The following is a 12,621-nucleotide window of genomic DNA, read 5'->3' as shown; positions in this document are numbered from 1 at the left end:
TGATAGTATAATACATGAAGATATCGATCGCTCGGCTTTTACAACAATTCGGCGCAAACTCTCTATAAATTGAATGAAATAAACTATTTGATGAAAATAATGTCTTTAAAAATAATTATAAAAACAAACAATAATAGTTAAAAGTAAAACAAATATAAAGTATAATATCTAATTAATTATTTAATTAAAAATAATATTATATTATATAGTTTGCATTAAACTAAAATTTTTTATTTGCTAAATTAACTTTTCACATTAATATTATATTGCAATGTTGCAAAATAGTGATTATTTTGTGCTTACATTAATTGTAATTAAATATCAGTTTTAAAAAAGATTAATAAATATAAATTTCATATTTAGTTGCGTTTATAATTTTAAGAAATTTAAAAGAGTACCTCCGATTTTGGCCAAACTGAGAGTTTAATAATCATAACAAAAATTTAATTATTATATATAAACTTTATTAATAATGTAAATCACTATATTTGATTTGAAATATACACAATCATCAGTTATATTATCACAATTGATTGTACAATAACTCAATAATTAAAAAATATAAAAATAATTTTTCATAAATGTATTATAAAATTAATATTTTTATATTTGTAAATATCATATTATTATTATAAAATTGTTAAATAAAAAATATAACATAAAATAATTATCGTTGTGTTAGAATTAAATTTTAATTTTACTTAAATGTCATTAAATAAACAATAATAATTAAAAATATTTAATACCATTTTTAATATAATTGTTGTTTAATTTTAATCACATTATTTCTATCATTGATATTAAGATCATTATTAAGCCATTTAGCAATTTGCTCAATAAACTGCTCGTTAGAGTGAATATTATTAAAAATATGATTACTAAGTCCCAAATCAAATGCTTGTTCAGCGGATAATACCTTTCCCGACATCATTAGATCTAATGCTTTATGACATCCCAGCAAACGTGTTAATCGTGTGCCTCCACTCCAACCGGTAGTCACACCAACTAATATGTGAATAAAACCGATTTTAGCATTTCTGGTCATAACTCGTATATCACATGCGGTGGCAATTTCTGCGCCACCACCTAATGCTTGTCCATCAATTGCAGCCACAGTTAGCAGTGGTAGTGATTGAAGGCGTGCAAGAAGTGAGTGCATTGATGTTGAATATTGATATCCAGAATCAAAATTTTGACAATTATTTCTGACAAAATCCAAGTCGGCTCCCGAACAGAAAAAACCATTTTTGCCAATAATTATAATAAATTTTCCCTAAAATGTAAATTTCATTCAATTCTTTAATCATTTACTCCATAACTAACTTACAGAATACCATTCTTGCAATTCTGTGATCACTTCATCAAATTGTTTGATCATTGAAACACTCATTGCATTTCGTTTGTTATAATTATTGATACAAATTGTGGCTATTTTTGTTACTTCATTCTTCGTTAAATCAATAGATCCAATGTTTTGTCTAAAGAGTAATTTGTTGTCAATATATAATACAATATATAATATAATTACAAATCAAATGACAAAATATCAATTTGTTAATATATTAAATATAATGCATTTGTATGTGTATATCATGTGTATATCACAACTTTATATGTGATATAATATATATATTGTTAAAATATATGTTTAATATATATGATTAAAATTTTTAATAATTTTAATTAATATTGTAATTCAATAAAGCTAATACAGTATAACATATTTAAAGTAAAGAGTTATGTGCAAAATCTAAAAATATGTTATTATAATTTATATAAATATGTATTTTTAAATTTGCCATGTTAATCTTTTTATATAATTCCGATAAATATTTAGTTCATTTTTTGCTATATTTTATCTATAAAAATATTTAAGTGTGTATTTAGTAACAGTTTACTTATTATTAAAGTATGTTTTTTGCATATACAGTATTATACTGTATATTATTACTCATAATAAAGTATTCATCAAAATATTTGGTTTTAAACAAAACAAATTTTGATAATATTCAAAATATTCAAAAATGCATCGCTAAAAATATTTGTTATAATTGTGAAAAAATAAACTTAAGTTATGAACAAAGATTAGTATTATTATAAATACTGTACAACTTTGTTATCTATTTTTTGCATTTTTATTAAATAATGATTATCATTATTATTATTATAAGACAATTGTAAAAACTGAAGTTATGAAGTCAAAGATAACACAATTAGAAACTACAAGCAATTAAATGTACAAAAATTGTAAGAAATATGAGACAAACAGAGACTGCTTTCATAATAATCTGTAAACCAATTGTTTGAATACGACTTCTAATATTAATTCAACAAATATTTAACATTTCTTTTTAAAATATTTGAAAATAATTTTACATATAATATATAACTTTACTTATTTTAATAGACGAATAAAACATAATTTATATTAATATATACAGTATTTGTTGTCTAATGGTTATCCATTGATAATATGTATTTTAAATCATATTTCATGAATCTAGTTATCATTTATATTTTGTATATTAAACAATACAGTAACTATTTTTACAATAAATTAGTTTATGTTATATAAATTACAGTATTACTGTATATTTACGTTATTATTTTCAAAATTTACACAAAATAATTTATACTAACTTATAATACAACAAATTTTAATATACCGTATATTAAAATACAGTAAAAATAAACATTAATTAGTAATAGTTTATATGTGCATGATCATTTTTATAATGTTTAATAAACTATGTTATCTAATACTGTATTTTAAAAAGTAAGCTTTTCCTGCCATCGCCTATTATATACAGTTAAGTTTATTACGTATACTGTATTTGTATGAATTTATTACTTTTATATATTTTTCATTTACATTTAATAGCCTATACAGTATTATTAGTAATGAATATTAAATTTAAGCGCTGCATAACATAGGAAATAACAAAATATAGATAAAAACCTTCACTACAAGTTTGATGCAATCTATTTATTATACAGTAATACTTGTAACCTATTTATTGTACTTTATGTTTATATTATAAATATTCTTCATTAAGTAAAACAAAATTAATTTTTATAATGTTAACAAAAATATTTAAATTAAAAACATTAAACAATGCATTAAATGGTGTTAATTATTATAGAAAATGATAAAAATGCTCAAATAATTTTGATCAGTCAATTATTTTTATATTACCATATGTAACTTTTTCATTTTACTTTTATATAGATTAAATATAAATTAAATAAAATTGTGGACATAATATAAAATTTATTTATCATATTATCTAATATGATATTTTATATAAGCATAATATATAATGATTAAATTCAGTTACATTACACATTTGAAATCTAGTAATTAATATATTGGTTAATAGATTAGTAAGTAATTAATATTATTAATTATTGTATTAAAGCTAAAACATTTTATTATTATAATCAAATAAATGTTATACTGTCGATAAATCAACAAATATGTAATCATTCATATATTGATTATAATATTGAATATTGAATAAACTTATATTATATATTATATAAGTTATATACGTGTTGTCATTCAATGTCTACAATAAATGAAATTTCAGTATATAATCAAACATTTTAATATAATATTCAAGGTTATTCATTGATTTGGTACAGTTATACTGAATAAATTATAAAAAAATTTTGACCAAGATACCTTTCAAAAACCTTTAATATCTTTTTACAAAAATAAAGTTTAAACTTTTAACTTTAAAAGTTTATCTTTTTATGTTTTAAAAATTACATTAATTACTTAAAAATCAGAAATATTTTAATTAAAAAATATTTCATTATCTAAAACGACTTCACATCTGTTAATAAATTATTTTATTAAAGTTTTCAAAGATCTGATTATATATCCCATAAACAATGTTATTTATATAATGTTAAATTTAACTCTTTAAAAAACTAATAATTTAAAATAAATATAATAAAAAACAAAACAATAATTATTTTGCAAATGAATATTTAGTCTTTTTATAGAAATATAACAGATATTAATATATTATATAAAACAAGTACCGTATGTACGGTATTATACACAGTATATACTTTATTACCGGTACTCATATAAACTAAAATGTAATAAATCCATAGAAACTACATTAATATTAAACCACAACACAAAACATTGAAAAGATAGACTTTATTTAAATAAAAAATTTAATACATATTTTAATAATGTGTTAACTAAAAAAAAAATCTGAAATTTTTTCAAAATTTTATTTAACCAAACTATCTAATAGAATAAAATTAAAAATTTTTAATTAAATAAACTAATTTATATCATTAACTAAAAATTAATTAGTATTAAATTGAGATCATATTACAGATTGGAAATTAATAATTAAAATTTTTACGTAATTATTAAGCATTTACTGTTTCTTCAATTTAATTAATAAAGAAAGCTTTCCCTAAACTTTAAATATACTTCAATATAAAAAATAATTTTCTTTTAAATAAATCTAAATAACAGTGATTTTATATAAAAAGCAATTAATTTTCAAATAGCATTAACTTAAAAATTCAAAAATTGCTAATTAATGAGTCAATTGAAGACATCATTACAATTAAATTACTTGTGTTTAGCTATCAGTTCTTTCAGTTTATTTTCATTAGCGCCCGAAAACTCGTCCACTTTCTGGCCATTCTTGAAGAAAACAAATGTCGGCATAACTGTCACCTTATTATCGATTGCAATGTCCTAATCAATAGTAAGTGTCAATTAATATATATATTATATTCTTAGGGTTTACCACTAAACAGACCCAACACTTCATTTTTATGTAAAAATACAATTCATATTATGATTGTTTGGTTAGTTAATAATACAGTACTGTATTAAACAACAAATACATACAATTGCCATAAAAATCATGTATTGAATTAGTAAACCAAACAATTTTAGTGGTAATCAATAAATATTTATATTTTCAATAACTATTGTAACAATTGTACCTCATTTTCATCGACATCAACCTTAATGAAGAGCACATCTGCGGCCATATCTTGACTGAGTTTGTCGAGTATAGGACTAATCATTTTGCACGGTCCGCACCACGTGGCGAAAAAGTCAACCACAACTAGTTTAGTGCCAGCAGTTGACAACTGACTGTCAAAATCAGCCTAAATTCAGACATACATTAATAATATGGTCAGCAATAGTATAATACTGTCCTTAATATTAATACATACCTTATCCGACACTTTGTGAACCATTGTTTCGATGATATAATCAATGTATGGATTGTTAGACAACTGTATACTCACTATAATATACGGCACATACAGTACTACACATACAGTACACACACTGTCAAACATTAAACGCCTCAAACGTCATACATATTGACAACCAATCCGTGCACTCATTCATACCATTCATACTATTGATAGCACACTCTTGTGTTAACCGGCGTTATGTTTGTTAGAGTTTGTAACCAAAAATGGTTCGGTTTTTTCATAATAAAAGTGTTTCGCTTTTAGTTTATATCAGTTATTAACGGTTTAGGTCTTAAAAAATTCATATTACGTATTGTTTGCTAATATTACTACAATATATTTTGTATTTTATTAAACACAATATTATGTAACTGTATTAAGTAATACGGTATTAAATCTATTTTATTTAGTATATGAATATTAAATTTATTGTTAATATACCGGTAATAACAAAATACGGTTCGGTTCTCCTTAAAACCATTTGTGAAAATGGCTTTAATTTGCAATATCTAATATACTGTACATAATATCAGTGATTGCAAGTGCTTTTGGAGTGCATTTCAGTGTAAATTTATAGTACATATAGTAATGTAATGTAAAGTAATATTATATAAGTAATCAACAAATAAATCTATGCAAACATTTGTAATCCACTATTGATAACAAAATATTATATAATTAAATATGTAATATCTATATAACAATAATTTAACTAACATTAAACTAATTTTTAAAGTAACATATCATATACTGTACAGTATTTTTTAAATATAAAACAATTATTATTTATGTAAATGAGATTTAGTTGTCATCGAAATCAAATAGTGGTGTCAATAGATTTAATATAATTTTTATTTAAATTTACAATTAAAATATATTGAATATACATTAATTTAGGGGTAACTCAAAACATTGGTCACTCTAATTGTAAACTCTATCTGTATTATAGTAAGGCTACATAATGTGTACACAAATTACTGATACATTATTTTTAATCAATAATATTATAACAATTTGCATAATAAATACGAAATATCAGTTTGTAATACCAAAAAACACTAATTTTTCTAATATTTATATTTAAATCAACAGTTATTTAACTTTTTCAAGTAGTTGTTCAATATATTGATGGACTAACTTATGGTGAGTGACAAACACGTAATGACCACCACTTCTAATGTCAATAACTTTAATCCAATTGTCTTCTCTTGCCTTTTGAATTAAAATATTTTGATGTTCTTCATAGATATCAAAGTCATTTCCATCGGTCTCTAAAATTCCAAATAAATTATAAAATATTTCTTTATTAAAAAGTTTGTCTTTTGAACTAAAGATAAAAAGTGTCGGAATTTTCAATTCAATTAATTTTTTAAGTCTTTTAGTGACAGTTTGTGTTTGAGACAAATAATAAGTCGATAAAAGAAGAGCTAAGCGATCGTAGTCTTCAATTTGATTACTAAAACCCAAACGTTTTGTCATTTTTCGCGACCAAATACTTCTTAAATATTGTCTAATAAGTCGTAAACGCGATAAATGAGTGAAAAACATGGAAACCAATCGACCCTTTATTGTGAACCACTTCGGACCGGGATTTGACAAAAGACATAATGTTTTTATATCTATTTGATTGAAATATTGATTATCTTTTGACCACAGATAAGATGCGGCAAATATTGACGAAGAGTGACATATAAGACAATCTATTTGCTGGACATTTAACTTCTGCAAGAAATCCGTCACAAATACTGATTTTTCTTCGCCTGAATGCCAGAAATGATTGGTTTCGTTGGTTAGCGAAAAATCGGGAAAATTGGGAATAATTACTCTGTAATGTTGTCCAAAGTTTTCAATAAGTTTAGTGTAGTCTATATAACTGCCGGGACAACCATGAAGTGCAACCAGAGTTGCACTTCCAGTGCGATCATTGGGTTTGGTGTCCACGTACTCGACATTTACATTGAGACCAGATTTAGGTGATCCTCTCAAATACCACTTATTACGTCCATATTTACTATCATACAGACTTTGGCACGTCTTTAGTGATAATCGGTGAACAAACGAGTCGTTAATAATTGATTGTCCGCTGCTTTCATATCGTGAGATCACTTGAATAGATTTGAAAGTACAGAGTTTAAGACCATATCTGCTATGAGTTGTCAATGTCTTCAAAAATATCATCTCTTTGTATGTAATCGTGTCTTCAATGTCTTTGTCAGTCAATTAAGAGTGCATTTCTATACAAAACTAAAACATTTATCACATGTTTATATCACTACTTAAAACTTGTTTTTAATATATTTATTAATACTTAATATCATATTATAAATTATAATACAAAATATGTTGTATTGATATTTATAGCAATTGATGTCTTAAAATGTTTTATTCAATTGTATGCCAATAGATGTGGCTATTGCTTGCATTACAGCATTCAATATAAACTGTTTTATTTACTTTATAATTAGAGTTCGGGTAACTTTCCAAAGGAGGGAAGTTCCCCAATAAAATCCATCCAATTTTTACGGAAAATATTTTATTTTTCTTCCATTGTATGCCTCTATGAAACTTCACTTAACTTTAAGTCGAGTCTACTTAAGCAAGCAATCATATGAACGCAGCTTTAGAAAGGAAAATATATTTTATATTATTATAATAAATAGTACCAAAACTTAATAATTTCCATAAGGTTTCATAGAAATATTAAAAATTAATTTAGAAATTAAATTTTAATAAATTTAGTGATTTTTTTATAAATACCATTCAAAATATTCCCAAAGACAGGGAAAATAAGGATTATTTTGATAATAAAATGATGGATCAAACTTAATCTAACCCTATGTATAATAATTACTTTATACAGAATCTACTGATTTGTACTATTTATTAATAAAACATAAATTATATAATAATAAAACTAAAGTATTGTATTATTACTCTTAGACTTATTAAGCCGTAAATACCAAATGCTATCAAACAGTATTTGATATTTAGATTTATGACAAACTATTGATATATGAAATTGATATTATACGGCAATATTTGACAAGTTTTGCCAATTGTTAGTATTATACTGTATATTTTTATAGTCACTATAGTGGGTATAGTGGGTATAGTGAGTATAGACTATAGTATAACAGTATAGTAATAAACGATAACTTTGACCATTAAAACACCTGACCCTCATATGTGGCCAATCTATATGTTGTCAGCATATATGAGATTCTCATAATGAGAATATCACAAATCATTAATTAGTTTTATGATTTTTATTACTAATTCATATTGAATTAAACATTTTTCAGATTGACAATCAAATTTTATTACTATTACGATAAATATAATAATTAAATAATAATATATAGTTTTTAATAATTTAAAATTTAATAATAAATGCTTTATACAAACGGTATGTATTGTTAATAACTGAGAATCCTATGAATACCGATCAACGATTGATTTTATTGTTTTGATTGAGATTTCATTAGACGGGAAACCAGTGTTTGCCTTATTTTCATAAACATGTCATATATTTCATAAAGTGGTTATTAATGTTTAATAAGATTAAAAACTTATAGGACTTAATATTTGTATCGATTACTAAATAAATAGTTAGTTTGTCACGTATTTTCTCAATTAATTATTTTATAATTTTAAATATACAATTTTTTTTGTAATAAACTCGTGTTAATTATTTGACTAATAATATATTTGGTCACTAATTGTTTAATTTGTATTAATTTTATTATCATTTTTTACTGTACTATCTTTAAGAGGAAATGTTAAGTTATACAACAAAATAACTGTTTATCATTAACTAACGGCACATCCTTAGAGATAAATTTTATCATTTTTTATATAATTCATATTTAAAGTAAATGTTGTTATGAATAGATTTATAAATAAATAATATATTTAAGTATATATTAATACTATTTATTAAATACATTGGAAGTGTTGGCATATTTCAAGTATTTGAGTGCTTATATTATCTCAAATAAAGTGAGTGAGACTCTCAACCTCTCCTACATCAACAACATTATCGGCACAAACATACTGTACATATACTATACATTACATAGAGTAGAGTACTGTACATACAGAAGCAAAACAAGTCAAACTACAAGTCCCACAAGTGATGGCAGACAATCAAAGAGTGAGTGAGTGAGAGAGAGAGAGAGAGAGAGAGAGAGAGAGAGAGAGAAGTGTTGGTATTGAGATCGACACGAAAGCCAATCAAAATATTTTTCTATTTAGCTTTTAGTTCTGGGATTTCATATTATTTTTTATTTTTATACACTATTTATTGATAACTCTAGTATTATTATTATATGAATGATATATTTGTCATATGATATAAAAATACTAATAATAATAATAATAATATGCTATTAAATGGTGTGTCGTTTGTCTCACCAAATAATTTGATGAATTGACTGACAAAATATTGTTTTCAAAGCAATAGTCCCTTAAAATCAACGATCAAATGATGGAAATTCCTATCGTTTTTATTAGCCGTCTATATGTTCCCAACACTCCAGCCATCCCTACCGTCCCTTTTAATAGTAGTCATACATAGAGTGTGAGAGCCGTTATTGAAAAATTCCGTTCAGCTTCTGGTGGTAGGCGTAAGCCTGTTGTCTAAACTACTTATATATCAATATATTTTTATATAAACGCTTTCTAAACATTCCGCACATCATTAGTGAAAATATTTATATTTTTATCACTATTATTATCATTATATTATTAGAAATATTAAAGTAGTGCTCTTTATTTTATAATCAAAAATATCGATCATTTTAGTCAATTAATATTAAATGAATTTAATATTATTTTAATATAAAGTTTGAGTCACATCTCTAAACTCGAAAATCCCTCACAGATATGTTTAATTGAAACACACATTTAAATATTAAATAATATATTTTAATTATTTCATTTCACATACTTAACAGTATATTAATAGTGTATAATAATAATAATAATAATAATAATTATTATTATTATTATTATTATTATTATTATTTACAAATAACTGGTTATATTGTGAATTAGAATTATAAGTTTAATAGTAGTAAAGATATAGTAATAGAAGTAGTAATTATAATAATAGTAATAATAATAATATATGAGCTGTACTTTTAAGATTTAGTCGATCCCTAATTTGTTGTATTTTAAGGATATTACTAATTGTATGGTTTAGTAGTTCACTAATAGAGCCATTGAATATGGATAAGCAATGGGTATATTTCTGTTGTTAAGATATGCCAAATGTGTGGAACAGTTGAATAAATTTTGTCGACTCTATTAGTGATGTCTTAAGCAGTGGACACAAACACCGGTTCCCTACTATTTGAGACTCTCTTAATAAGTTTATGAAAAGCTTACAATAAATAGTGAACAACGATATTATGTTAGCGGTCTATGAGTCCTAATATTTATAAACTGCATATCGTTGAGGGTCTAACTGCCTGTCCTTTTCCCGACCAATATTTCCCATTGCATTCATTATACGACAATAATATACATTGAGATGAAAGCAAAGCCGCTAACAGTAGCAGTTGTGAGGTCTTTAAGGTCCTACTATTGTCACTGTATTGATGCATATATTTAAATGATTTGGTCGACCATTTATTAGGCGTTTATCATTCAATACCAATATTAATGTATACTTCACTTCACTAACAGTTCAATAAAGCCAAATATTTTAAAGTGTTGGATATATTTATCAATTTAATAGCAATTCACTGATGCAGTATATTATATACTGTATGTACAATATATAGATATAAGTTATACCGTATAACAACTATTTAATATCTTACTATTTAATTTCTAAACATAATTACAATAACATTGATTGCAATAACATTGTGTGAACACATATTTGTAATAGAGACCATAGAATATAAATTTAATTAAATCTCATATTTTTAAGCAGTTATAACTATTTTTTAAAAATTTATTTTTATCAGACAATTGATTATTTGTTATTAAATTGTTTATACCGGTAAAGAATACACATATTATAATAACTTATAGGTATATCATATTTTTTATTATATTAATTAATTATTTCATTTTTTATAAATTGTTATATTAAGCATTAATAGATGGTCTTTGATTTAATGCTGTGAGTTTGTGAATAATTAAATTGTTTGTACAGTATTTACTGTATTATTATAATTACAATTTTAATATTATTATAATTGTTAAATCATCCAAATAATAGTCGACTATTTCAATACTAAATATTTGAATCTAAAGAATAGTTTTTGACAAAATAGTCTGTAATACATAATATATTTATATATATAAAGTACATACTATATGTGTGCGTGTTTTTGTTGGCATATCATAGTTTGTCTTTAAATACAGTACCACTAAATAATGCTAAATATACATGTTTTGCATGTATTGCTTTGGTTAGTATTTTGAATAAGCATTATGATAATAAAAATAAATATTCAATACAATGATTGGCCCCAAACTTGCAAACAATTTATACTAAAGTGAGAGAACCGGAGAGAGAAAGAAAAAAAGAGAGAGAATATAAGGTAATTCCCATAATAATGATATGTATGTAAGGGATCCGCTTTTGGCAAACGTTCGCTCCATTATTATAATGCCTTACCATTCAATATAAACTACAATAAAAGTTTGAGTTTTATATTTATGTGAAGATTGTCGACAACAATATTATTTAGATTTGTCATCACTTTTAAGTTCACTTTATTTAAGGGATATTCCCTTATCCAGTGCTCTATATATACTGTATATATAATATATTGTATGATTTGACAGGTGAGCGCAAGCAATACTAATATACAGTAATATAACATTTAAGTATTATATTTAACAAAATATATTTCATTATACCTGTATATTGTATTATATTAATTCAATATATTTTTATTATACAAATAAAACATTTTTTGGCCATTCAATTGAGCGATGATTTTAAAATGAATCTACTTTTGATTTGATTGAAATGTACTATAAGTTCAATACCTAATAACAATTTATTGTTATTATATAAATATAGTACTATATATACAATGGTTGTTATGTATTTGTGGTATAATATTTAAATGTTGCATTTGTTTGTTCAAAATGTTAAACTATCAAGCACATATTTATTTTATTAATTTTTAACTAAAATAATGAATTATAAATTATTTAATTTAAATATAAGATAGTTGTGATGATGTTTTTATTATTAATAAAACTATTTTTCTTGTTTTATTATTTATTAATTGTGTGCTAAAATTTTTATTGTATATAAATATTTTGATAAGTTTGGCAATAATACAGATTTATGAAGCAATTAATGTAGTTTACAACTGTAAACATAATTTATATATTTGTTAT

The 12,621-nt window shown here is 23.5% G+C and overlaps 3 protein-coding genes across 3 annotated transcripts; all 3 read right to left on the bottom strand.

The window, feature by feature from the left end:
* Positions 1 to 38: 38 nt before the first annotated feature.
* Positions 39 to 3,214, bottom strand: LOC128960299 (ethylmalonyl-CoA decarboxylase-like). The gene is made up of 4 exons (XM_054306372.1): positions 3,207 to 3,214; positions 1,328 to 1,478; positions 782 to 1,273; positions 39 to 62 (listed from the first exon to the last, which is right to left on the bottom strand). The coding sequence occupies exons 1-4, from the start codon at positions 3,212 to 3,214 to the stop codon at positions 39 to 41; spliced, it is 675 nt and encodes a 224-aa protein (XP_054162347.1).
* A 1,174-nt stretch (positions 3,215 to 4,388) lies between these two features.
* Positions 4,389 to 5,398, bottom strand: LOC128960002 (thioredoxin-2-like). Its single transcript, XM_054306059.1, has 3 exons — positions 5,224 to 5,398; positions 4,987 to 5,154; positions 4,389 to 4,732 (listed from the first exon to the last, which is right to left on the bottom strand). Exons 1-3 carry the CDS (start codon positions 5,350 to 5,352, stop codon positions 4,604 to 4,606), a joined length of 426 nt encoding a protein of 141 aa, XP_054162034.1. The 5' UTR covers positions 5,353 to 5,398; the 3' UTR covers positions 4,389 to 4,603.
* Positions 5,399 to 6,342: 944 nt separating this feature from the next.
* On the bottom strand, positions 6,343 to 7,428 carry LOC128960298 (uncharacterized). The gene has a single exon (XM_054306371.1). The coding sequence runs from the start codon at positions 7,426 to 7,428 to the stop codon at positions 6,343 to 6,345; it is 1,086 nt and encodes a 361-aa protein (XP_054162346.1).
* Positions 7,429 to 12,621: the final 5,193 nt, after the last annotated feature.

Source organism: Oppia nitens, unplaced genomic scaffold (genome assembly GCF_028296485.1).
Source record: "Oppia nitens isolate AA-2021 unplaced genomic scaffold, nextdenovo-longstitch-racon4-pilon3 scaffold4_pilon_pilon_pilon, whole genome shotgun sequence".
NCBI classification, from domain to species: domain Eukaryota; kingdom Metazoa; phylum Arthropoda; class Arachnida; order Sarcoptiformes; family Oppiidae; genus Oppia; species Oppia nitens.
This window is presented reverse-complemented; position numbering and strand designations above follow the sequence as displayed.

What these genes read in the sequence shown, in the direction of transcription:
- LOC128960299 (XM_054306372.1), bottom strand. An exon ending in AATTGCAAGAATGGTATTCT is followed by an intron (nt 1,274 to 1,327) that starts GTAAGTTAGTTA and finishes TTTACATTTTAG; the next exon opens with GGAAAATTTATTATAATTAT. An exon ending in ATATCAATGATAGAAATAAT is followed by an intron (nt 63 to 781) that starts GTGATTAAAATT and finishes TTCAATTTATAG; the next exon opens with AGAGTTTGCGCCGAATTGTT.
- LOC128960002 (XM_054306059.1), bottom strand. Translation starts at nt 5,352, where the DNA reads ATGTTTGACAGTGTGTGTACTGTATGTGTAGTACTGTATGTGCCGTAT. An exon ending in TTCACAAAGTGTCGGATAAG is followed by an intron (nt 5,155 to 5,223) that starts GTATGTATTAAT and finishes GTCTGAATTTAG; the next exon opens with GCTGATTTTGACAGTCAGTT. An exon ending in TTGATGTCGATGAAAATGAG is followed by an intron (nt 4,733 to 4,986) that starts GTACAATTGTTA and finishes ACTATTGATTAG; the next exon opens with GACATTGCAATCGATAATAA.
- LOC128960298 (XM_054306371.1), bottom strand. Translation starts at nt 7,428, where the DNA reads ATGATATTTTTGAAGACATTGACAACTCATAGCAGATATGGTCTTAAA.